Genomic DNA, 27357 nt, shown 5'->3' on the forward strand with positions numbered 1-27357 from the left:
AGGCGGCAGGCGGCATGTATGTAGGCTCCCTAGGGCCTAGCGGCACCGGCCGCCCGATTTGGGGGGAAACCGGTCCAAATTCGTCCCCCTCTGTTAGTGCGCGTTCACACTTGGATTTTCGGCGGCGAGAGCTAGCGGAATCCGCACAAATACCCATCGGCCGATCGGTCCAGGACCGAATTCTGCCGCCGGAAAAAAAAACCCGCCGAATCTCGTCAGCCAATAGGAAGGCGAGTACCCGCGGCGACAAACATGGCGGCGCCCTTCGATGCAGGACGCCTCGCTTCGGACTGAATTCGTCGCTGTTATTGCCTTTTTCAGCGCGTTCACTGGCCATAAAAAAGCCAGCGGTCTTTCGCTTTGTCTTATCTCGCCCATAAGAAAACCTTTGAGCGATAAATTTACTTTAATTTTTATTTCGGGTGACGATTCTTCCCCTTTTAGGCCTAAGAGGCCTAACAATGGCCTAAGAGGTTAACAATGGTTCTCCTCATAGCCACCAGATGGCGCCATTAGGCTAATTTATATCGTTTTAAAAGCGAGAATGTTAGAAATGGCATAACGTCCGGCAAAATAGCTGCATTTAGCGTACGTAAGCGTGCATACGGTTATGGTACGTAGACGGCATCGGTTAACCTCTTGCCATATCTGTGCACGCCGTGAGAAGACGACACACAGACAATAGGCGGAGACGCGGAGGCCGGGAAGTGTGAACGAGGCAGCATTTCGGCGGCCGCGGATTCCACTTGCTCTCTCCGCCGAATGTCCAAGTGTGAACGCGCCATTATGGCGCGTTCACACTTGGACTTTCGGCGGTGAGAGCGAGCGGAATCCGCTGCCGCGGCGAAGATTCCGCCTAAATACCCATCGGAAAGGCCGATCGGTCCTGGCGCGTTCACACTTGGACATTCGGCGGCGAGAGGGAGCGGAATCCGCGGCCGCCGAATTTCTGTCTCGTTCACACTTCCCGACCACCACGTCGCCACTCATCGTCTTTGTGTCGTCTGCTCACGGCGTACAGAGATGTGGCAAGAGGTTAATCGATGCTGTCTACATACCAAAACCGTATGCACGCTTGCGTACGCTAAATGCAGCTATTTTGTCGGATGTTACGCCATTTATAACATTCTCACATTTAAAACGCCTAGTGGCGCCATCTGGTGGTTAGGAGAGGAACCATTGTTGTCAACAAACCGACGCCCTTCTTAAGCCTAAAAGGCGAAGAATCATCACCCGAAATAAAAATTAAAGCAAATTTATCACTCAAACGTTTTCTTATGGGCGAGATAAGACAAATCGAAAGAGCGCTAGCGCTTTTACGACCAGTAAACGCGCTAAAAAAGGCAGTAACAGCGACGAATTCAGTCCGAAGCGAGGCGTCCTGCATCGAAGGGCGTCGCCATGTTTGTCGCCGCGGGTACTCGCCTTCCTATTGGCTGACGAGATTCGGCGGATTTTTTTTCCGGAGGCAGAATTCGGTCCTGGACCGATCGGCCTTTCCGCTGGGTATTCCGGCGGAATCTCTGCCGCGGCAGCGGATTCCGCTCGCTCTCGCCGCCGAATGTCCAAGTGTGAACGCGCCAGGATGGCGCGTTCACACTTCTGCCACCGGAAAAAAAAATCCGCCGAATCTCGTCAGCCAATAGGAAGGCGAGTACCCGCGGCGACAAACATGGCGGCGCCCTTCGATGCAGGACGCCTCGCTTCGGACTGGATTCGTCGGTGTTACTGCATTTTTCAGCACGTTCACAGGCCATAAAAGAGCCAGCGGTCTTTCGCTTTGTCTTATCTCGCCCATAAGAAAACGTTTGAGCGATAAATTTGCTTTAATTTTTATTTCGGGTGACGATTCTTCCCCTTTTAGGCTTAGGTTTGTTGACAACAATGTTAGAAATGTCGTAACGTCCGACAAAATACCTGCATTTAGCGTACGCAAGCGTGCACAAGGTTTTGGTATGTAGACAGCATCGATCAACCTCTTGCCACATCTGTGAACGCCGTGAGCAGACGATACACACGATGAGCGGCGATGCGGTGGCCGGGAAGTGTGAACGAGACAGCATTTCGGCGGCCGCGGATTCCGCTTCCTCTCGCCGCCGAATGTCGGCGGCGACGGAGGTGAGGGAGGAAGCGAAAAACCGGCTGTGAGAATGTGGCCTTAAGAAGGTAGGCTAGCCATCTGACGGGCCAGCGCCGTTCATGGCGAAGGGGAGGTTTCAGTGTTTATACAGGATGGCACTACGACTGCACGCCAAGTAGGGTGCCTGGATGCCCGCTCGCCTCTGCTTTCAGGGTGGGGACATTCTCTGTACTACCACGCGCCGCTGTTTCCCCCTCGCAGTGGCATGTTGGGTCTCACGCGTCAGTTGCATGCAGCGCGCTGTGCGCCTGGTACAGTTTCTGTGCGGTCGCGTGGCGGCTATAATAATGCTACTGATCTGGAAGTAGACTGTAGATACTTGTTCCGCTCGTGACAGTAGTGTTTCGGCAGTTTTGGGCGTATTTTATGCATGATGCATTCGCTTTGACTACAGGATCATCGCAAAGTTATGACGGACTGCTGTGTTTTTAAGTCAACGGCTGCACTTAGGACAGAAGTTATTTGGTTTTCCTTGATAGTGATAATATGGACTATATTATGGTCACCGAATTCCATAGAATTATGCTGCCTTTGTTGTTTTCAACGTAAAGACTGTTCACAAGGCCCCAAGTTTCTCTTGTATACAAGCAGCATGGAATCTTCCTAATTCGTAGTGACTAAGTCGCTTTTTCGAGGAGAAATTTTACTCAACAATTTATTTTTCTTTTCAAAATCTGAAGAAAAATCATCAAAAGCGAATTCTGCAAAAAAGAAGCCTCAAAAAACCGGCCCCTGATAGAGAGAGAGAAATAACATTTATTAGCACCCGTCAAAAGGATGATGGGTATCCGAGGCGCCGCTCGGTCCCAGCCATGTCCTCCCCCTAAGCCGTCTACCGGGATCTCTTGGATCACAGCGGCGGCAAGGGCGAGACGGATGACTTCACGTTGTTTAGTTTCGTCCTCGTTGTGAAGCAGTGCCTCCCAGGGCTCAACTGTTCGGTCAAGTTGTCCAAAGCTCGGACATGTCCAGTCTGGGACAAAAGTCTCCGGACCACGCGTTCCGCGAACAAAGACTACGGCTCTGTTATTAAACCGCCGGCTGGAGACCACACTTGTGGAGCTGAAAGAACAAAATTTCGAATTTCACCGCCACAAGTGGGGTTCCCAGCCGTCATATAATAGCGGAGGTAACAGCTTCGTTTGCGAAACACGTGGTCCGGAGACTTTTGTCCCCGACTGTCCATACCATATGGATCATGTCCGCTATGCCGTCGCAACGTTTGCACCTGGGGCTGAAAATCTCAGGGTGTCACTTGCTATAAAGCTGAGGGTTAGGGAATACTTCGGTTTGGAGCTTGCGCCATGCAACCTCTTCGTTTTTGGTTAGCTGCTTACTTGCTTTTGGAAGTACCGCTCGGCCTAATTTGTAATGGTTTAGAATTTCCTGATACGTGTTAAGGTCGTCTTCGAACTGTAGGAGCTCCTCATCGCGCGAGGGGGAAGGGGTTGTGCACAAGACGCCACTGGGATCCCGGAAAGTAGCTAATCCTCGGGCCAGTGCGTGCGCTTTCTCGTTTCCCCTCAACCCTTGGTGCGCGGGTGTCCAGATGAGCGCTACCAGTTCTGCCGGTGGTGGACTGCCGGCCAACACTCGTGCTGCTGTAGCTGAAATGCAGCCCGCGTCAAAGTTTCTAATCGCTGATTTTGAGTCAATCACGATAATTTCAACCTGTTGTTGAATTAGAGCCAGCGCAATGGCCAACTCTTCCGCCTCCGTTACTGTCGAGTGTCTGGTGCTGCAGCACGCTACCGGGCCTCCGTTTTTCCTAGTGGCTACCGAAATGTGCCCCGAACTGTTTGTGCATTGTGCGGCATCCGTATACAAGACATCCTGTCTGCCCTGAAACCGGGCTTGCAACGCTACTGCTCTTTCCCTCCTCCGGTCTCATGGTAGAGGGGATGCATGTTTTTGGGGAGTGGGGGTATATTTAATTTGTCCCTAACCTGTCTAGGAACCGGGTCCGTACGTCTCGAGCACGCTCGAGGCTCGTGCCCCAGCATTCTCCAGAATGCTGCGACCAGTACGACTGCGTAAAAGGCTCTGATACTGCGAGGTCCTTGCAGCCTCAATGAGCTCTTCGAGGGTATTCGAAACCCCTAGACTCAAAATCTTGTTTGTCGGCGCACAGGGTGGGAAACCTAGTGCTGTTTTTATCCATTTACGGATTAAAACATCCAGTTTGTCCTTTTCCGCCTGGTAAAGCCGCAAATAAGGTGCCACGTAGACTATCCTGCTGATTATAAAAGATTGCACTACCCTAAGGAGGTTAGCTTCTTTCATACCCGCATGTTTGTTAGCGATTCGTTTTAGGAGTCGGCAATTTTGACTGGTGCTAGCCTCTAGTCTCTGAATCGTTTCCGAGTTCCTGCCGTTCGCCTGAATTCGTAATCCTAGAACCCTAATGCTTTCCACCGCTGCAATTACATTACCGTTGACCCTGAGTGTGATTCCCGCGTTATACGGTCCGTCCTGCTTTATGCGCCGACGCTGTGGCGACCGCATGGGCGCGAGAAATAGCGCTGTCGATTTCTCGGCCGAGCACCTGAGACCGATTGGTTCTAAGTATTTTTCTGTTACATCTATAGCTCTTTGAAGCGTCAGTTCAATTTGGCTATCACTGCCCCTGCACATCCACAGAGTCAGGTCATCTGCGTACAACGTATGGTTCAGCCCCGGAATTTTGTCCAGTTGTGCGGGGAGGCCAAGCACGGCGATATTAAACAGGGTCGGGGACAACACCGATGCCTGCGGTGTGCCCTTGTTGCCCAGTTGAATACCCGTCAGTGTGTTACCTCCCATGCTTATAGATGCCGTTCTGTTTGTAAGGAAATCGCGTATGTAGTTGTAGGTACGAACACCCACGTCTAACGCAGCCAGACCCTCCAGAATGGCCGAGTGCTTTACGTTGTCGAAAGCTTTCGACACGTCTAGACCAACGATCAACCTGGTGTCTAGCGTTGGATTTTCTATTATCTGTTCTTTTATCTGCAGCATGACATCACATGCCGACAAATGTGGTCTAAATCCAATCATGGTATTTGGATATAAACACTTGTCCTAAAAAAAATCGGTTCAGCCGGGTCTGAATCACATGTTTCATCAGTTTGCCCGCGCACGACGTGAGCGAAATGGGACGCATGTGCTCGAAACCCGGCTGTTTTCCCGGCTTCGGGAGGAACACAAGGTTCGCGTCCTTCCATGCTGTCGGCAGTCGACCGGCTTCCCAACACTCCTGCATAAAGGCAGCGAGATGTCGGATCGACGTGTCGTCCAAATTTCTTAGAATTCGGTTGCTGACCTTGTCCGGACCCGCGGCAGTCCTGGTTCTCAATCTGTTTATTTCTGCCCGGACTTCGGCAACCGTTATCGGATTATCTAAGTCCGGGTTTTCCTGCCCCCCGTAATCTGGTAGCGGTTCAGCTGTGCCCGTCGCGCAGCTCAAGTACCGGTCCCGGACTTGGGATATGAGCGTATCCGTGGTCCCGTCAAATGTATGTACTAGCCGGTGAAGTTGTTGCCTGGCCTCCAGTTTGGACTTGTCCAGATCTAGAAGATGCCGAAGCAAGTGCCGCGTACCTGCCTCCCCGATGTTCCGGTTCAGTTTGTCGCAAATGTTGTTCCAGTTTTGCCTTGTTAAAACGAGCGCGTACTCTTCGATTTCCTTGTTAAGCACGGCCAATTGTCTTCGCAAGTTCCTGTTCCCCATCTTGTGCGCGATTCGCGTTTCAAGATCCTTCTTCTTGCGCCAGAGACGGACCATGTGACGATCTACTCCCTCGACTTCTCCGCCAACCTCTAGCTCCTCTGTTGCCTCGCGGACCGACTGAAGGACATTTTTACTCCAGTCATCAATGTTGCTTATGCCTTCCTCCTGCCCCGTGCGGCCATTTCGGAAAGCCTCCCAGTTCACCGAAGCCACCTTCTTGGTGCGGGAAACCGGTGGTCCGTTGTCGACTACAATTTCGATAATTTTATGATCGCTACCCAAGTTTTCGTCCGTGTTGAACCAGGTGGCAGAGATGCGGCCTCCGGTTAGAGTTAAGTCCGGGGACGTGTCTGTCGAAACACTGTTGCCCTACCGGGTAGGTCTTAGGGGATCCGTCAGAAGCACTAGGCCATTCTGCTGAATACTAGTCCATAGTTCGCGTCCTTTTACTTGCGTGTACTTATACCCCCATGCCGGGTGATGCGCGTTAAAGTCCCCGACTATCAAAAAAGGCCCTCCCTTCGAGATCACGCGCGCTTTCGCGAAGAGCTCATCGAATCCGCAAGGACTTTTTTGGCGTGGCGGGCTATACACATTTAGAACGAACAGACTATTGAGTTTCCTCTTTTGCGAGATTATCTCAATCAGAATATGGTCCAGATTTGTAGTCCCGGTGTCATGCTGCAACACCATTATATTCCTTTTGACGAGAGTGACTACTCGCGTGTTGTCACCTCGTCCTACGTACGATCTGTAACTCGCCAGCTTGGCGTGCTTACCGCACTCCTGCAACGGGATTACTTCGGGTTTGTCACTGCTCATCAAAAAAGTCTGGAGTACCGCGCGTTTGCGACCGAAGCCCCTACATTTCCACTGCCAAATGGTATGTCTACGGTGACGCAGAGCCATTTTGAAGGTTAATAATTTCCTGATATACCCATTACATTCTCTCGTCTCTGCTTGCTATATCGGCGCGCATCTGTTCCATAGCAGCCCTCAGGTGCTCCAAAGCGGCCATAACTTGCTGTTGAAAAATCTGATCATCCTGTTCCTTTTTAGGTTCTTTTCGCCGCGTTGCGAGAGCGAGCGGACGCGTTTCGCATGAGCTCCGAGGATTACGGCTACCACCCGCGGAATAGCCCTAGACCGGCTGCTGAAACCTTTCCTAACGCCTTCAGGACCTCGTCCGGACCACAAGGACGACCGGTGTTTGCGTGCAAGTGCTCATGTGCCTATTTTTCGGCGCATTTTGCGTCGACCACGTTTTTTCCACCGCTAGGCCTAATAGGCCTAGCACGAGTACGGCCGCCTGGTGGTAACCACTCCCGACGACCTCGGCTCCCCAGAGGGAGCTGACACGCCTGCAACATAGAAGTCACCGTCGAGGGTGAACCGATCACAGAACATGATTTGAACGACGGAACATGGACCTCCAATGCACTCAAGAACCAGCAACGATTCCGCCGGCGCGGCGTCGACAAAGAAGACGGACGCTCGGCGCCGGGCCGAGCCGCCATCGGACGCCCGGCGTTGGGGACGAGGCCGCCGCCATTACTGGCGCCCAAGGCCACGCGAAGAAAGGCAAGCCCCTTGACTCTACCCATAGGAAGCCTAGGCCTCCCCATAGAAGAAGAAGACCCCCGATCCCGAGGCTACCGGCAGAGCATTACAAAATTGTAATCAGACCGCAGTCTCCCCTTGACCTTCCCACCCATGGCGGAGCGCTACTGCTCGAAGCGTTTCGTCAAGCCGCCAAGATTACCGACGACAACACCCTTACCGAAGATATTCTTCAGAAACACCCAGTAAACCACACCTTCACGATAAGCACACCCAACGAGAAACGTGCGAACGCTTACCTCAACCTGCAAGCGTTCGTCATGGGGGAAAAGCAGTACCCCATCAAAGCTTACGCGCCTTCTCCGGATCTCTCGGTAAAAGGCCTCATCCACAACGAGTATTGTGGCGAAACGGACGCGCAGCTTGTTCATAACTACAACACCTACAACCCCGACTGGACTATCCTATCGGCAAGACGGTATGGGAGAACAAATCATTTAATCATTACGGTAGCCGGAATGGAGCTCCCCCGACTACTCCGATACCCCGGCCCAAGACATAAAGTGGTCCTCTTTCTCAACCGAGTAGAGGCCTGCTTCAACTGCCGCAAGACAGGGCACCGACAAGACGTCTGCCCACACACAAAACAAACCCGCTGCGTCAGGTGCGGAGAAGAGCACCCCCACCACATCAGGGACAACCACCAACCTGCGTCCCCGTTTGCATCGTCTGTACGGAGGCGCACAGAACTGGGAGCACCAGCTGCAAGTTCAAATTCGTCAAGCAGCAAGCCACCCAGAAACCCGACCTGGCCAGGAACGCCGACCAAAACGCCGGGCAGAGCGACACCTTCGGACGCCAATCGAGGGACAGAACCCGACAAAAAGAGACGCTGACCCTAGGCGACGAGAGGGAGGAGTCCTTCCCGCCGCTGCCACGAAGTAGAAGCAAGTCTGCTACACGACGCAGCCAGTCGCAAGACCTTCGACAGGACCTGCCATCGTCCAGCCGGAAGCGGGACCCCAAGAACCCCTGGACAAAGCCAGAAGAAAAGGCTCTCAAGTGGCAGGAAGATCCGTAGAAGCAGGCACTTCGCAATCAGGTGAGGGAGCAAGCCATTTTAATAGAACGCATGCAGTCCCAGATCAGTGAGCTAGGCAGTAAACTCGCGAGCCTCACGCAAACCCAACGCCACATTGAAAGCGCGACAACCACTAATAACAGGTCTCAATCCCTCCCTCCTTCCGAAGGTGCGGGTATGGACATAGAACAACCGAAGGCTCAAAAAAGACAGGCCCCAAAAGACCAGCAAGAGGCCCAGAATCCCAAGAAGCGAATTGAAACAGACGCGGCGTCCCAACCGACGTCAACTTTCGCTGTTAAAGCCAAGCTAGCTCTCCAGCAGAATGAGAGGGTCAACAAACTGGAAGCCCGAGCAGATAGGCTAGACGCGACATGCACAGATATCGCCAAGAACCTACAACAGACCAAACAAGAAATGATGGACGCCATCAAGGCATTACAAGCCCAAGTGAGCGCAATAGCGAGCGCCGTTACGCAGCTGACAGTGCCCCAACATGGCAGCTCGTAATCAAGATATCATCATCTGGCAATGGAACTGTAGAGGTTTTCGAGGCAAAAAATCCAATCTGCAGCTTTATATTCAAAACTTAGAAGTCAAACCGGACATTATTACCATCCAAGAACCGATGGGACCCGTTATTTTACCAGGATACAAAACCATATCACAAAAAAACATACCACACAAAGCAGCAATGACAGCCACGCTAGTGGGTAACCAACTCACTGCCATTCAACATGAATTCGACGATTCTCAAGCAAACTACACGCTCACCGAAATTATTCCCGCCAGAAAGAGGCAGGGGAGCCTATACGTTCTTAACCTATACAGCTCCCCAAAAGATCAATCCAGAGAAATTCCGGCATTACTAGAGTCCACCACGAAATTAGCCAAGAATGGGCAGCTAGTGATTACGGGCGACTTCAACGCGCCACACGTAGAGTGGGGATACCAGAAGTCAAGCACGAAAGGCAACATCCTCTGGAACAAAATCCAAAAATTAGGACTCTCGCTACTAAACGATCCTAGCACAGCGACCAGAACTGGCAACAGCGTTAGCCGAGACACCACCCCGGACCTCACGCTAGCCAGGAATGTGCAGAACCCCGCCTGGCGAAACACAGGCACGGATCTAAACAGCGACCACTACATCCTGGCCATTACCATTCGCACAGAGATTCGGAAGAAGGGCTGGAAGGTAACGAAATTTACAGACGGAAAAATTTCGGAAAGAACGGGATCAAACGGCCCCGACTGAAATCGAAGACATTCAAGATTGGGTTAAATCAATATGTAAGGATGGAGAGTCGCGCACAAGCGAAATAACAACAGACGCCGCACAACCTAACCTCGATTCAAGATTGGCACACATGTGGGAGGCAAAAAATAGTCTTACGAAGAAGTGGAAGAGACAGCGACTCAACAAAAGGCTTCGAAGTCGAATCGCCCAACTCGAAAGAGAAATTGAACAATATGCGATAGAACTTACCCGGCAAAAATGGTATCAAACCTATGACAGCCTGAACGGACAACTGGGTAGTAAGAGGGCGTGGCACCTGCTCCGCCACCTTCTCGACCCCACACAGTCCAAGTGGGCTGCGCCAGGACAGCTCGCTAAAGTCATCCATCAACACCCCGGGGACGAACACTACTTCTTGGACCTCCTCAGGGACAAATACCTAAATACCGCATACGACGGAGAAACGAGCCCACAGTATTCGGGACAACCAAATCCGCAGCTGGACGAGCCGTTCAGTGATGCAGAAGTCTGGGCAGCGCTGGGCCAGCTTAGAACAACCTCAGCGGCAGGACCAGATCTGATTACGAATAAGGTCCTCCGTAACCTGGACCTGAAATCTGTGACTGCAGTCACAGATTACTTCAACGTAAGCTGGGAGACAGGAATAATTCCCAGCAGCTGGAAACATGCCCGAGTGACATTTATTCCAAAACCCAACAAGAAACTCAACGTGGACAACCTAAGACCCATTTCCCTCACATCCTGTCTCGGGAAACTCATGGAGCACGTGGTTCTGAACAGACTACGGGACTACACCGAAGACCACAACCTCATGCCACACTCCATGGTGGGCTTCAGAAGAGGACTCTCCACCCAAGACGTCATGCTCCAGCTATCATGTGACATACTCGACCCCTCCATTAAGAACACAAGAGCAATATTGAGCCTCGATTTCAAAAAGGCATTCGACAACGTGTCACACAATACCATTCTGAAACACCTAGCCGACCTCAACCCAGGCGAACGGGCGTACAATTATGTTAAAGCCTTCCTAGAAAATAGAACGGTGGAGATCACCGTTGGACCACTGAAATCCACCCCAATCAGGCTCGGAAACAGAGGGACACCACAAGGAGCAGTCTTGTCGCCCTTCCTCTTTAATCTGGCTTTAATCAAGCTTCCAGACAGGCTCAACGCAATTCAAAACATCCATCACACTCAGTACGCAGACGACATAACTATCTGGACGAACCGCGGCTCCGATGGACAAATTGAAGAAGCTCTCCAAGCAGCGGCTGAAACGGTTGAGTTGGAGGAAAGGAGAGCCGGCCTCGAGTGTTCCCAACAAAAATCAGAACTCCTAATCGTACGGCGGAGCAAGAAACCTGAAGACAGGATCCCCATAAACATTACGATCCAAGGCAAAAACATAGATGAAGTGAAGAACATACGGGTCTTAGGACTCCACATCTCCAACACCTCCCGCAACACTGTAGCACTGGGGAGACTCGAAAGCTCAGTACACCGGGTGGCGCGCATGATCAGGCGCATCGCCAACAAGAGACGAGGCATGAAGGAGCACGACCTATACAAACTCCTCCAAGCATTCGTCATCAGCAAAATTACATATGCCTTTCCATATCTCCATCTCAAGAAAGGAGAAGAACAAAAGATCGAAACCCTAATACGGCATGCATACAAAACGGCGTTGGGCCTTCCTAAATTCACAGCCAACGAGAAACTCCTCGCCCTGGGAGTACACAATACCTTTTCTGAATTTAAGGAAGCCCACCTAACAACACAGACGGCTCGCCTCTCCAGCACTGCAGCGGGCAGAATCATCCTGGACAGACTTGGCATCGAAGGGGAGCCTATGGCGGACCATCCAGGCCCCGTTCCTAGCCATATCCGAAAAAAGATAAAAATATTACCTCTACCCAAGAACATGAACCCGCAAACCCAACAGGGTCGGCGGGAAGCAAGAGCCAGAGCTCTGCATCGACGCTTGCAGAGTCTTCCAGACGTCATCTACGTCGATGCAGCCAACTACCAAGACAGCCCCCACAGATTCGCCATCTGTGGGGTATCTCATCCTCAGGACCCGAACCCGGCCACTCCACTCATGGCCGCTACAGTATTTACCAAGAACGCGGAAACCGCGGAAGAAGCTGCAATTGCAGCTGCTATCGCCTTTACGGACGCTACAACCATCGTTATGGATTCCAAATATGCCATTGCGAACTTTGCCAAAGGCCGCATCTCACTCACGGCCAGAAATATCCTGGAAAATGTTAAAGACACATCCCCCCTCCGAGACATTGACCTGGTATGGGTCCCGGCGCACGCCGGAAACCCCGGAAACGAGGCCGCCAGCGCACAAGCTCGAGTTAAAGCCGGCCGAGCAGTAGACTGTCTGAACCCGGAGGCAACCGGTGAAGCGCTAACCTCCTATCACGACCACACCACCGATTTTAGACTCGCACGTAGGCAGTTCCCGCCGCCGCACCCCTCCCTGTCAAGGGAGCAGCAGGTGGCGTGGAGAAGACTACAAACCGACTATTTCCCCAACCCAAATGTGTACTCGCACATATTTATTACAACCTCTAGCCCTAACTGCCGCTTCTGCGGTGCAAAAGCTACTTTAGACCACATAATCTGGGACTGTAAAGCACATCGCCCACCCCCAGATCTCATGGCTGCTCCCTCACCTGACGCGTGGCTTTCAGTAAAGGTCAGCGACGACCGAGGCACTCAAGTCAAGGCTGTCGAATGGGCCTGTGCGGTACGAGACCTACATGGTCTGGACCTCACTTACTGACCACGAATCTATACTTTCTTTCAATAAAGTTTTTACTCACTCACTCACTGTTACTTTTTATTGAGTCGTCTTTCTAATCCTTGTATACGAGTTTCAAGATCCTCCTCTGAACCTCTCTTCTTTTTTTGTTGCTGGAGGACTTTCCCTAGGGAGCTCTGCCTGCTCCTTCCGCGGCAGCTCCACCGGCTGCGTTACATCATTCATCGGCTGCGAAGTCCTGCCTATCGCCATAACCTGTTCCTGCAGCCGGCCCCTGATAACTATTTATTTTCAATCCCATTGTCCCTGCCAGCGTAAACTAAGAAAGAGGAGCCGGAGCAACACAGTAAAAAATTGAAAATTGGTTCTTTAGGAAAGGAAATGCCGCAGTAATTCTTTCACATATCTGCCGTAAGCGAAGGGAGGAAGGTGGGAGTAAAAGAAGAGAGAAAGAGGTGCCGTAGTGGAGGCCTCCCATATAATTTCGACCACCTGGGGACGTTTAACATTCACTGACATCGCATAGCACACGGGCGCCTTTTCGTTTCGCCCATCCCTGCTCCTGCTGTCTTCGAGAGAGGCAAAAAAAGTAATCTATAGGATATGGCTGCCCAGAAACACGCATGACGAATTTTACTGACGTTTCTGCGTGACGGCAATGAAAAGAGCCTTTTTTCCCGAGTTGTGGTTTCTTTAAAAGTGACACGAAAAGGAAGGAAAATAAACCGTTCCTGGAGAAAAAAGCCGCCTTGCGTTCGCGTCACGCAGCCACGGTTTCTTTGCTTACTGGCGCACAGAAGATAGGTTCGGCGCCAGGATATTCGCAGTGAACTGGCGCAAAGAAGTAGAGAGGAGAGCGGTTATATTGCCTTCGTGGCATTAAGATAAAAAATAATAAACTGATCAAAACGCTGCGACAAGAGCTTCACATACTCGCTTACTTGCAAGAGCGCATAAATTATACGACTGCCTAATTGGGAAACGCCTTCGTGGTCAAGTTGTGAAGACGCCAAAGCCGCTCGGCAACTTTTGATGTGGCCTAGCAGGTTTTAGCACTTGCCTATCAGCGTCCTTGGTCTATGTCATCAGTGCAAGCGCCTGGGGTCTGGTGGTCAACACATGCGACTTTTGACAGCATGGTGCAGAACGTGCGGTATGTACCGAGGCGGCTGTAATCGGTAGAAGAAAGGCCGCGACGCGTAACGACGACGACGTGCTTCTAATCGGAAGAAAGGCGGCGAAGAACGCACAATACTTGCCAAACCGAGGCGAAAACTGGCCAAGTCCCTTTGCTTGAACTGAGCTTGTAGTGTGTTTGATGTAGCAGTCAGAGACCAAGTTATTAGGGTCTGTTGTGTTCCCGGGGGTTCTGCCCGCACTATTGAAATTCACCGGCTATTTAGCTTTGCTCGTGACAGCGCGCGCCGAAAATATGCCAATCGCATGTCAAACCAGACGGCCTGACAGTTAACCCCGAAGTCTGAGACGTAAGGCATGCGAAACGCTTGTTTTCCAGAAGAATTTCAGCTTGGGACGAGGGAATAATGAACAACTTATCTTTGCATCCTCATAATTATTTAAATCGTCAGCCATAAAACGCACCTTCTCGCATTGATTTCATGGCGAACGAAAAGCTGCCTGAAGTCTTTGGCCGATATGCAACGGCAGCTCGAAATAAGTAATCCTTATTGTTGGAAATGTAATTGAAATCCAGAGTATCCGGGTCAAAAGGTTGCACTGAAATATGCTACGAAAGTGGTAAGAAAGCTGTTATGAAGGAACATAGCGCAAAATAAACGCTATAGAAGAGAACCAACACGCATGAGTGCACTGAATGTTCATAAGCCGCCTACTTTATCGGCAGGTTAGCTGCGAAAGATAGTGTACTTTCGAGTAACTGCCTCTGTTTCACTGTTTAAACTATCTCTGGTGCCACTCCATCTAGGTTTTCCAAATTTCCTGAATTCCTCGCGACAGCTGCAGTTTTCACTGCGAACCGGTGCGCCGCCGCATTGCGCTCAATGCAACTGAACGAGAGAGTGAGACCCAACATGTCCCCGCAGGGAGCGGTGTCTTCACCCTGAAAGGGGCGCTAGCCCATCGAGGCACCCAACGCCAATCACGGAGGAATTTTACTGGAGACGCATGGTACTCGCTTAATTCTGAGATCTGTAATTTACATTCATTCACTACACGCAGCTTTATTCATGTTCAAACGTCAAGCCATCGTGGCGGAGTGGAAGCGTCCCCATCTCGAACGCCGTTTTTTTTTTCCTTAAACATAGAGTGTGCGTGCCGTTTGATTTTTACGCCGCCCCCGAATATTTCTTGCCCCTGTTGCACCGCACATGCGGAGTAGAGGGCAGTGCCAGGCACGGCGAAATCGGCTTTACATGGCGTAGGTCCGTTTCACATGCTGCGAATTTTGGCGCACCGACACTGCGAATTTGGTGCCGTCGCCGACGCCGCAACGCGATTGCCACTCAGTGGCTCAGTCCTTTCACATGCAACGCAGAACCTGCGAATTCGTTCGGTTGTGACAACAGGGTTGCCTTATCTCTACTTATCCAACCTGTGAATAAATGCGGCAGTAATGTAACATGGAATGTATGTTGTTGTAGTCATGCGCACTTTTAGATCGTAACATTTCATATCTTTTTATCAAAGTAAACAGTTCCAAATTATTCGAAAAGTACACGATGGCCAAAGCTAAGCCTGGTCAAAGCTGGCCAAAGCCAAGCCTGACAGAGATCCAAACAGTGCAATGCTCCCTATTGGCAAGGCTGTGGCATGTTGAAAGTTGCGAGTCCGCAAACGCTGGTGCCGCCATGGTCGAAACGATTGCAGCGATCCTGGTATCGGCGGTAAACGTGGCTGAAGTTAAGCCTAATAAAAGTAATATTTCTGGACCATAATAGATAAGAAAAATATGCTTGTGAACTACATTATAACCAGCCATAAGTATTAAAAATAAAATATCAAAGAAAAGACTTTCGAAGATTACCCATCGCGTCCGCGCCGAGAACAGTGCAGCCATGCAGCCACTATTGGTCAGTCGCAGAGCGAACACACTGACGCTGCGAATTAATTCCAACCGGTCAGAAACCGTTCGCAAGAGCGCCGAAATCTGTTTTCAAGCGTCGGGCCTCGACTGGCTAAGTCCAAGCTAATTGTGTCTATGGCCAGTTGTGGGTTAGATGTGGTTTGTGCAGTCTTTGGCACCAGTAAACCTTATTTTATGCAAAGAACTCCTCGCTATTGTATGCGCTAAATTGAAGTTGCTTTGGAAGCTAAAGTCGCATTTATTGCCAAGAAAAGTGGATTAAAAAAGACGCTTTTTTTTAACGCCATTTGATCCGAACTTGTCGCGTCAAAATTAAACAGGACTATGACGACCGTTCAGATGGTTCAGATGTGAATGGCTATGTATATAGGCAGGGATCCACGTCCAAAGCAGTTTGGTTTCCAAGGAGATTGCTTGCGAAAAAGGTCGATTAGGATGATGCCTGTCGTATAGCATGGCCGTTTTCAGTAAAGGTAGGCCTTTACCGTCATCCCGAATGCCTCCGCCCGCAGAGCCCCAGGAGGGCAGGCCTCCCGCTGGCATAGACGACGAAGAGGATGACATCCGGGGCGACGAGGAGCGCGCCCCCCCACCGGACTGGCCCCAGCAGCCCCTGCGAGTGCCGCAGTTCTCGGGCCGTTCCTACCTGGAGCTGCACAGGCTGCAAGCCTACACGGGCCTCTCGCTGGAGCTGGAGCTGAAGGCCGACGCACCCGACGGACTCCTCCTCTACAACGGTCAGACGGCCTCCGGAGCGGGCGACTTCGTGTCGCTGGCGCTGCGCGACGGACACCTCGAGTTTCGCTACAACCTCGGCTCGGGACCGGTGCTGCTGCGGGCCCCCAAGCCACTCACCATGGGCCGCTTCCATCGGGTGGTCGCCAAGCGATACCTCAAGGTGAGCACACTAGCTGCTAGACGCTTTTGCAGACTTCATGTGAAGGTATTGTATTATTGTGAGCCTGAGCCAAATATAATGTTATCGAGGTCAGTTATGTTGCGAGACGGCAAACCGCGGCCAGAGAAAATTTGGCAGCCAAACTCCGGAAAGTACTTGTGCATAAAAGACAATGAACCCTGCAAGCTTTCTAAAACTTGAAAACCACTGAATTTTGCCGTGCGATTACAAAGAAATCGGAATACTCAAAACAAAATCCTTAAATAAAGGTTCCTGGGTGCGATCAGCCGAGGTAAATCTGGTCACCTGCTGCATCACAGAGTGAAATCCGTATGCCGCCAGCTTTGAAGAACGAACAAACATCAAAAATTTTTGCGTCAATATCAGTATTCTGTGTGCCTTCTTTTATGCTCATTTATTAATCTCGCCGGCATGCCAGTTTGAAAAAAAAAATAATTTGCTGGCCATTTGTTCAATTATTTTCTGCTTAGATTACCCTATTAAAGTCCGCCTTACGAGAGAAGGTGCAAAATGGCCGTGTTATGGCAGTTTTTATTCTTGTAAGTCGTGCCACCTAAAAACCATCTTTTTTGCCGTCACTGCAGTTTAAAATTAAGATTTCATGCAGTAAAACATAGAAACAGACAAACCAAACCTATAATATAAGTCCTGGTAAAATTTTGGCCCAGAATGTACCTTCACAGTAAATTATAATTTCACAGTATCAAAACGATAGTTCTGCGAAATGGTTCGAGTTTGGAAACTCGAAGAATGTTTATTTCATACCGTAGGCTTTCATTCTTTCTCCCCTTGTGCGTATGCGGAAAGTTTTGCTTTGCGACATGGCTCGCGATTTCCATAATCACCACGACATCACCCTGACTACGCTGACCGCAGGGCAAAGGCGCCTCCCATGTCTCTCCAACTAACCCTGTCCTTTGCAAGCTGTGACCACACAATCCCCGTAAACTTCTTAATCCCATCCGCCCACCAAACTTTCTGTCGCCCCGTGCTGCGCTTCCCTTCTCTTGGAATCCACTCAGTTACCATTAAGGACCAGCGGTCATGTTGCCTTCCCATTACATGCAGTGCCCAAGCCCAATTCTTCCTCTTGATTTCGGCTAGGATGGCATCTTCGAGAAGCTGTAAGTGTAACAGCGTACGTGTAGAGCAAACGTCACCGCTGCCCGCGCTGCTGAAAATGATCGCCTACGAGCTGTGCTGCTCTTTTTTAGCGCTCTTCCTCTCCTGGTGGCAGTGTCATTTATGACGTCAGACACCGTCGCGATAGGAGTAGCCATGAATATCAACGCTGCGAGCACTTCAGTGCAGCGGCAATCTCAGAAAAGCTAATAGTAACAGCGCACGTGTAGAGCAAACATCGCCGCGGCACGTGCTGCTCCAAGAAATCGCCGACGAGCTGTGCTGCTGTTCTTATAGGGATCTTCCTCCCCTGGTGGCAGTGTCATTGATGACGTCAGCCACCGTTGCGATAGTGGTAGACAGCAAAATCCACGATGTGAGCACTTCTGTCCAGCGGCGATCTTCGAGAAGCTGTAATAGTAACAGCGTAATTGTAGAGCAAACGTCACCGCTGCCCGTGCTGCTGCAAATGACAGCCGACGAGCTATGTTGCTCTTCTTACAGGTCTCTTCCTCCCGTGGTGGCACTGTCATTTATGACTTCAGCCACCGTCGCGATATAGGTAGCCAGCAAAATCCACGCTGTGAGCACTTCAGTCCAGCGGCGATCTTCGAGAAACTGTAATAGTAACAGCGTACGTGTAGACCAAACGTCACCGCTGCCCGTGCTGCTGCAAATGATCGCCTACGAGATTTGGTGTTCTTACAGGTCTTTTCCTCCCCTGGTGGCAGTGTCATTGATGACGTCAGCCACCGTCGCGATATAAGTAGCCAGCAAAATCCACGCTGTGAGCACGTCAGCCAAGCGGCGATTTTCGAGAAGCTGTAATAGTAACAGCGTACGTGTAGAGCAAACGTCACCGCAGCCCGTGCTGCTGCAAATGATCACCGACGAGCTGTGCTGCTCTTCTTATAGGGCTCTTCCTCCCGTGGTGGCAGTGTCCTTGATGACGTCTGCCACCGTCTCGATATAGGTAGCGAGCAAAATCCATGATGTGAGCACTTCTGTCCAGCGGCGAGTTTCGAGAAGCTGTAATAGTAACAGCGTACGTGTCGAGCAAACGTCACCGCTGCCCGTGCTGCTGCAAATGATAGCAGACGAGCTGTGCTGCTCTTCTTATAGGGCTCTTCCTCCCCTGGTGGCAGTGTCCTTGATTACGTCGGCCACTGTCGCGATAGGGGTAACCAGCAAAATCCACGCTGTGAACACTTCAGTCCAGCGGCAATCTTCGATAAGCTGCAATGATAACAGCGTACGTTTCAGAGCAAACGTCGCCGCTGCCCGCGCTGCTGCCAAGTTATCGCCGACGCGCTGTGCTGCTCTTCTTATAGGGCTCTTTCTCCCCTGGTGGCATTGTCCTTGATTGCTTCGGACACCGCGGCGATAGGGGTAGCCAGCAAAATCCACGCTGTGTGCACTTCAGTCCAGCGGCGATCGTCGAGAAGCTGCAATGGTAACTTCGTACATATCAAAACAAGCGTCACCGCTGCCTCCGCTGCTTCCAAGTGATTGTGAAGGACATGACAGCGCAAAATGGCAACACGGACTAGTAAGGAAACAGGCTGAGCGCTGCACTTTCAACAGGATTTATTCAAGCAGTAGGGTTTATCTGGCCTCTGCCCTTATCCATGCTCTTAATCGCAGTTGACAAACATTCACCTCTCACACATACATGCATCAAGAAACAGCATTTCACTGTGGCAAGGAACAACTGACGTGTCACTAATGCAATTATCACCTCGCTTCTTATTATAGAAGGCTTCGATCCACGAGCAGTCTGTTCGGTCCTATCTCGGCTTTTCAATAGCACTTCGCAATCCGATAGTCGAGGCATGCATACTATACGCTTCTCTTTGGAGCAGGCTTGGCAGTGGTCTGGAAGATGGGCAACTTTCTTTTTTAATTAATTCTTGTGTTCAAGCAGGCGCTCATTAGGACACCGTCCGGTTCGTCCAACGTACACCTTGCCGCATGTAAGCGGGAACTCGTGTACTGCTCCTTTCTTGCAGCCGACAAGTGGCGTGCGGTGTCTGATGGCGCACTCTTGCACTTTTTTCCTCCCAATGCGTGAACATATTCCGGCCAGTTTTCGCGGCGCTGAAAATACCACGTCGACGCTGTACTTATTGGCCATCTTCTTGAGGTTATTAGACCTTCGGTGTACGTAGGGTACAACTTCCGGCCTTGGAAAAACTGGAAAGGAAACTGGGCAACGGCAAATCAATCAAGTTTTGCTCAAGCACATGAAGACTCTGGAAGTAGAAGACCCTTTTGCAACTAAGAACTCTGATGACGTGATAGCCTTCCTGCACACTAATAGGAACATAAGGTCTGGTTTTCAATTGATCTAGAAGATCTTTTCTACTCTGTTCCACGTCGACATCTCTTTTCCGCAGTGCGTGATTGCATTAATAGAAATGGAGCCACGGCTTTGCTAAATGCTACCGGTTTGATTGTGGAAAATTTCATGTGATTACTTGAGTTTTATCTCAAGGCCACTTTTATTGATTTTAATGACCAAACGTACCTACAAAAACGGGCATTTGCATTGGCTCGTGTGTTGCCCCGGTACTTTGAAATATATTTTTATCTGAAATTGACCGCTCCTTGAGTGAAACACTTGGAACGGATTGTATAGTCCACGTTTTTTAGATATGTAGACCATTACCTGGTCCTTTTGGCTGATAGCGATTTTAGTTTTGACGAAGCAGTAGCTGATGTTTTAGGTACGTTTGGTCGGAACAGCATGGGCCTCACCTTCACTCACGAACTGCCTAGCAGTAATAACCAATTACAGTTTTTAAGATCTCACCCTAACCTTTCACACTTCACATGTTTGCTGGCGATACTGTTGTCACGGATCTCCCCGAATAACACTCGGACCGAAAGAATGGACTAGGCGACAGGTGTACCCACACCAACGAACATATAATGCCCCGTACATGACACAGACATTAGAACAGAAAACTAACAAACTAACTCCAAACACAGACTATAAATACACACGACCCGGGAACACTGCTACCAGCGTCTACTACTAGCGTTTTACTGTTGGTGGTCGGCATTCGTGCTCACGGTTGGCTCGGCGCGGCTGCGGCGTTGTATGGATCCAGTAGCCGGCGTCGAGGTGGCGTTCGACGTGCTTGGGCTGGCGTCGCTGGCTGCGTCGTATAAACTCCCGGTCCAAGCGCCCGTGGAGGTGATGCCGGTGTTATTGGCGTTGGGGGCACCACCCGGATGGGTGGCAACAGCGCTGCAGAGACACCCCTGGCCGTAGCAGGTGATAGCGTCCTCCGTTGACTCCCCGGAACGGGCGCAGGCATGGCAGGAAGTCCACGATGCGAAGCCGTAGAACGCGAGCTCAGCGCAGCAGTAGCCGGCGTCGATCTCTTCCAGCCGATGCGTCCCTGACCCGCCGGAGCCTCCGCTTCTCTGTTCTCCCCCCCGTGCCTCACTCTCCCTCGCCCTTTTATAGTCTTGGCGTTAGTCCACGTAAGCATTGTCGTCGTCTTCTCTTCACCACCAATATTCTCTCCACCTCACCGAATGCTTCTTCTTCATCTTTATTCTTCAGATAATCCACGTCACCTTCTTCACCCTCTTTCCTTCATAATTTTATTTTGGCCTCCTTTTTAGATTTGTGGCAACTGTCCACGCGCAAAGAGAGATTTGTTGTCATTACATTCGAACCATTCTAAGACTCTTAAGAGGGCTATCGCTTCCCGGTGCTTAGCGTCTGCACTAACGTAGCACTAGCGTGCGGTACTTGTTAATAGTCGTACTTTTTCCAGTTTCGGTATGGAGAAAGGAAAGGATTGAGGACAGGTGGTTACGGCATTTTTTTTTTTTGAAACCGAAAGCGAAGGCGGCGCCATACCAGTTTGCCCGTCGCGCTCGGTCCCACTCATCGTCTCAGCGTTTTTGCGCATGCGCTGCAAAGATAGGCGAGCAGCGATCGCTTGATGCGCCGTGCCACTGGAAGCTCACAGACGTGCTGGTATTTCTTGCAAAAAAAGTAGTTCTTGCGAAAAAAACGTAACTTCCGGCATACTTTTTGACATGCAGTTCGAATAGCAAAGTCCTCTCTTGTCCTTTCCTTACTCCATGAGTTTCGGTGTTTCACACTGAAGCACAGAAAACAACTGCTTTTGGGAGCGATTTCTGACGCACTTGCCCATGGAGGGGAAAAAAAAACTTATGAGGGAGCGCCACGCCATGCTTCCAGCCTTAGCAACCCAAGTGCCGCGCTGGTCCACGCATGTGCGCTCGCAGCGGGGATAGATTGGTACAGGATATCTCGTAGTGTTATTACCGACTCTCTCCTTTTTACTTTTTATCACTAGGCTTAATTCAGAGCTAGCGCCGGACGCTCCCTCCTGAGTTTTTTTTTTTTCTCTACGCACCCACCTCAATTACGGATGCTATCTCCCTGCTCGATGTACTACTAGAAGACAGTATTCTTACAAGGTGAAAAATTGATTTACAGTCGGCCATAAGCGATAGTATAATCACTTCTTTGTAATGCCATTGACTCGTGCACATCTCACTGATATATAGCTCACTCAGTGCCGGCATCACACCTGTCGGAGCTTGCATGTTGGACTCGACTCCACGTGGATCCGGGCCGGCCATTGCCAACTCCGTCGATGCTTGCGTAGGACGGCTTCCTGACGCTTGACGGCGAGGCCGACATCCGCGGTCGGTCGGGGGGCCTGCTCCAGTCGCTGGACCTGGCTGAGAACTTATTCGTGGGCTGGCTGCCCGGTCCCCGAGGTCTCGGACCCCCTGCCGGAGTGCTGGACAACGTGGGCGGCGTCGAGCGGGGCTTCCGCGGCTGTCTGCGCCGTCTGCGCCTTGGAAAGAGGGACGTCCGCCTCTCGGGGCCTGGTGCCTCTCGCGACGTGCTGCGCGCCGTGCGCCTTCGCGAGTGCGGCCCACCGTGCGGACCCTGCCTCAACGGGGCGACCTGCCTCGATCATGGACCGGGAAATTACAGCTGTCTCTGTGCGCCCGGATTCCAGGTTAGAGTCTATGCTTAATTAATTACTCTGGTTTTTCAATACTTCATTTATTGATTTAATTGGTTAGATTGAAAACATTCGAAGGTTGGAATGCATAGATGGATTTATTGCCATTTCCTTTCTGTCGGTGAAGGGGGGGGGGGGGGGCGACAGCGCCAACTCGTCCAGTAAATTTAGGCGGTGATCTTAACTAATTGGTACTTCTTCTCAGCTATCCTATCCTGGTTCTTTGCCATTTTAAGCTATTTTCTTGCTATGTTTCGAACTATGTCATTTCGATTTCTGTGGCAACTGGTGCAATTTTCTTATTTTGCGTTTGTGCCAATAGTACTGTAATGATGTTTTAACTATCTCCATTGATGCAGTGCCACAATGTGTAGAGCTCAGTGATAACGCGGCAAATTCTGCTACCAGCTGTCTTCCACGCAAAGGCATTAAACCATATAGTATACTACACTCCTTCTCACGGGGAATATTTATGAACGCTGCATTCATCACGAAGGCTAAGCAGCAAATTTCTCTACATTAACCTTGAGTGTGCAAGTCATGGACTGAGTCTTTAAGTTAACAACTATAGCCCTTAGCGAAAAAAGGCTGTGCAAAAAATGCACTTCGAACTCGTACATTATAGTTATTTCATATTAATTTTGAATTTTTTCTCCATATGCTTAAATTGCAATACGATTTCTTTCTAAGTATGCTTGGTGTAATATTTTGAACATTCTTACAAATGCATCAAAAATGAATTTTCTGTCTGCTTAGTATATTTATTATACTTTAGGAATATACATTGAATACATTAAAAATGTACTAAGATATACAATTTTTTTGTTTATAGGGGGTTTAACGTCCCAAAGCGACTCAGGCTATGAGGGACGCCGTAGTGAAGGGCTCCGGAAGTTTCGACCACCTGGGGTTCTTTAACGTGCATTGACATCGCACAGCACACGGGCCTCTAGAATTTCGCCTCCATCGAAATTCGACCGCCGCGGCCGGGATCGAACCCGCGTCTTTCGGACCAGCAGCCGAGCACCATAACCACTCAGCCACTGCGGCGGCTAAATATACAATTAATACATTGAAAACATACTAAAAATATGCATTGAATACATTAAAAGTACACTAAAATATGCATTAAATATATTATGTATATGGTAGACCGGGGAGAAATTTCTCCGCTCGGAGAAATCTTCACATCCTGCCTGTACGAACTGCCAAGCTCTCGAGCTGCGCTGGCAATGTCGCCTTCTTTGTTACATACCCGCGTTCACGCGTGGTAAACTGCCTGTCTTAAACGGCCTGGCTGCAGTTTCAAAGCATAGTCTTTTCTCATCTTCCTTATGTGCGCATGGAAGCGTCATCAGACGAGCATGCAGCGAACCGCACGAATTGGCGGGAGATTCGAAGCAGTGAAATTCAGAAGAACCATGCAATGTTATCGCAATGTCTTCGGGTGATGGTAATTGAGCGATCTACAAACTTTCCTTGTTTTGAATCTATTCCGTGCTTAGTACTTATTGTAATTGTCGTGATAAACACTACTGTATTGTATACTGAAGGTTCTCGGCGGACATTAGATTTTGTACACAGACACAACAATGTGTCTCTGAGTCTATTCTGTGCTTAGCACTTATTCTAATTGTCGTGGTAATCACTGCTGCGTTGTTTTCTAAATATTCTCTACGTACATAGATTTTGTACACAGACACAACAATGTGCTGACTCTTTTTGGCAGTGCATACAGATAACGATCAAATGTTATAAGTGCAGGGCACATGCATGCATGCCGTGCGTGCCAGCAGTAAAATTAAAAAGTGATATCTTCGGGTTCAACTCATATCTGTCTCGGTTTTGTCTTGCCTATTAGGTCAAGAAACCTCCACGTACACGCACAAACACAACAGAGTATACGCATCTAGCTTCTTGTTCAATGGCGCCTCGAGGGCTTGTGTTATATGTTTATTACCCAATATCGCCAGAAGTTGACGACTACAAAAAACAACTGGAGTTTTAAAACGACTGTTAGTGAGGTTTACCCCTGGTACAGCAGTGAAACGGGGAGTCCACCTCTTCGGACACATCTACTATCTGTTAGTGAAGGTAACATTATTTTTCTTTCTTTTTCTATGCCCACACTAAAATATATGTTAGTAAGGGTGAGGGAGGGCCGAGAATGGGAGGGCGAGCGAGTGCCAGCAATTTTTTTGAAATGAGGTTGAAAAAGGGCCGGGTAGCTTTTCAAAATGAAGGCGAGGGGGAGGGAGGGCCCTGGGTTGAAAAGTAAGGGTGAAGGAGGAAACGTAAAAATCAGGGCATTCATATGTGGACTAGCGCAGAGCACAAACGGACAACGGACCTAGGAAAGAGAACGCCCGTGTCTTCTCTTTCCTAAGTCCGTTGTCCGTTTTGCGCTGGTCCACAGTACGAATCAATTCCAACTCAACGTACTGTTGTATCAGTGAATTTCCCCACCTTTGCTAGAAATTCGTTTTATTATTTCCTGTTACTACCTAGCAATACCTGCAGTTGTTACCTGAATGGTACCATATGGTACAAAGCAGTTCCAGTTATTTCCTAGCATTAACTGCAGTTGCTACCTACCTATATAGCAACGTATGTGACATAGCTGTCCCTACCCTCAGGGTTTCTGCCTTGTGGAGGTTAGTAATCCCTAATGCATTTATACCTATATGGGCAGTGCCAGATGGGAAGCTTTATGCAGGGGACCCAGTGCGAGCGTGCCCGTCGCCGTGCCTGCGACCCGGACCCATGCGGCTCGGGCGCCTCGTGCCTGCTGCGGGGAGGAGGGGGCACGTTCTCGTGCCGGTGCCCCGCGGGGCGCAGCGGACGCCTGTGCGAGGGCCGGGCTACCGTGCCAGACTTCTCCGGCGACGGGTACCTCGAGCTGCCGCGCCTGCAGAACGTGGGACAGGCATTCTCCCTCGAACTGTGGTTCCTGACCAGGGTGCCCCAGGTACTACGCAAGAGATTCTTCGTTCGTTTGTTCAACAAATATACAGACAACTCATTTTAATTACCGTGGTGTCGTGCTTGTGACTGAGATGCTTTTGCACAGTGAATTCTGTCTGTGTTTACTGCGCTTTCATTTCTCGCCCAACCGCGGCTTTATGCACGGGGCTTCAGACTTGCCAAGTTTCCCAGTCGAAGTTTTATTTTAGTCGCCCAGGTTCTGTTGTGTGCGCGAGAGAAAAGTAGATTGGATTTGATCTGAATTTATGTGCCGGTTACCAGCGAAGTTAATGAGGCAAAAGGAAAGACATCCCAAAACGGGCGGCAATGAGTCGGTTTTGCATCGACGCGATGGCACAATAGCTGGGACAACATGAAACAAAATTTATAGCGGTGAGAGAAAGAATTATTTGAAAAAAAAACAATATTTAAATTTTAGGGTGTGCAGGAAGGTGAATGGCGCCTTCAGACGATTTAGACTGACAACCCGATACATTCATGCATCCTTCTCGGAATATCTATTTGTTCAGTATTATGTCTAGGGAGACAAATTTCCTAGCAGCACGACTAAGTCACTAAAGCGTCAGTTGTTACTTCTGGCACATGCTGCCTTTGTTATTTATTTATTTATTTATTTATTTATACTGTCAGCCGTAAGGCCGTTACAAGGGGGACACAGACAACTCAACAAGTGCACACAACTACAACTACAAAATTTATACAGACATATATGAAACCCCTAATCATTATGACACAGACATCTTGCCAGCAGATGCAGTCACAAGTGCGTCAGATCGGACGAGTGATCATAATGATATGCTCTATTTCAGACTACCGAGGATCCGAACCGCAGGTGATGAACATACTGAGTGACAGCAATGGCAAATGGTTTCTATAGGCTTAAGTTACAGGACAGTCAAGTTTAAAATGGGTGTAGATTGTCTGCTTGCAAAAGGTCCTGAGGCAAGGAATTCCATTAATCTATTGTTGGGGGGAAGAAGGAATATTTAAATTAATTGTTTCGGGCCATCATGGCTGTAACCTGATCTTGGTGAGATCTCAAAGCTCTGGAGGAAAGCTGTTTCAAGTAGTTGCTTGAGTTCAAGTTGAAGTGGTTATTATAGAACAGATAAAGTAACCTTAACCTGGCAACTTTCGTTCGCTTTGAGGCTTGAGGCAACTTAAGTTCACGAAGCATGTCACTCTCTGAATCTGTAAATCTGCATTTGACAGAATCAACCTAGCCACCCTTTTCTGAACTTTTCATATCCTGTCAATTTGCTTTGTCTGATGCGGATCCTATATGACACTCGCATATTATAGTTTAGGTTGTACCAGCCCGAGATAGGCTGCTATAGTTTTGCTTTTGTGTAAGCAAGCTTTCAGTTTTTTTCTTATCAACTACTGTTTTGTTTCGGGCTTTAAGCATATGTTATTGATGTGGTCATGCCAGTTTATATTTGAAATTATAGTGACTCCTAGATATCTGAAATGCTTGACTTGCATTATATAGTGCCTATCTATTTCATAATGAAAATAACGTGTATTCTTGGTTTTATTCGAAATTCTAACAAATGAAGTTTTTGCATGATTGATTTCCACTTTGGATAATGTGCAGCACTGATTGATAGCAGTTAATGCCGAATTTAGTATTAATTGTTTTTCTTGGCATGAAGTGACAGATTAAATTAAACAATCATCTGCAAAAAGCCGGATATGGGGTAGGATAGAACC

The 27357-nt window shown here is 49.6% G+C and overlaps 1 protein-coding gene across 3 annotated transcripts in view; it reads left to right on the top strand.

Annotated features, from left to right (window-relative positions):
• LOC144107834 (agrin-like) overlaps positions 1-27357 on the top strand; it is a 516722-nt gene that overhangs the window by 421362 nt on the left and 68003 nt on the right. For all 3 annotated transcript variants that reach the window (XM_077641040.1, XM_077641041.1, XM_077641042.1), the window contains exons 11-13: positions 16104-16489; positions 22291-22653; positions 25376-25627. In XM_077641040.1, the coding sequence (XP_077497166.1) occupies positions 16104-16489; positions 22291-22653; positions 25376-25627 (1001 nt within the window). The remainder of the gene's footprint in view (positions 1-16103; positions 16490-22290; positions 22654-25375; positions 25628-27357) is intronic.

Source organism: Amblyomma americanum, chromosome 10 (assembly GCF_052857255.1).
Source record: "Amblyomma americanum isolate KBUSLIRL-KWMA chromosome 10, ASM5285725v1, whole genome shotgun sequence".
Lineage (NCBI taxonomy): Eukaryota > Metazoa > Arthropoda > Arachnida > Ixodida > Ixodidae > Amblyomma > Amblyomma americanum.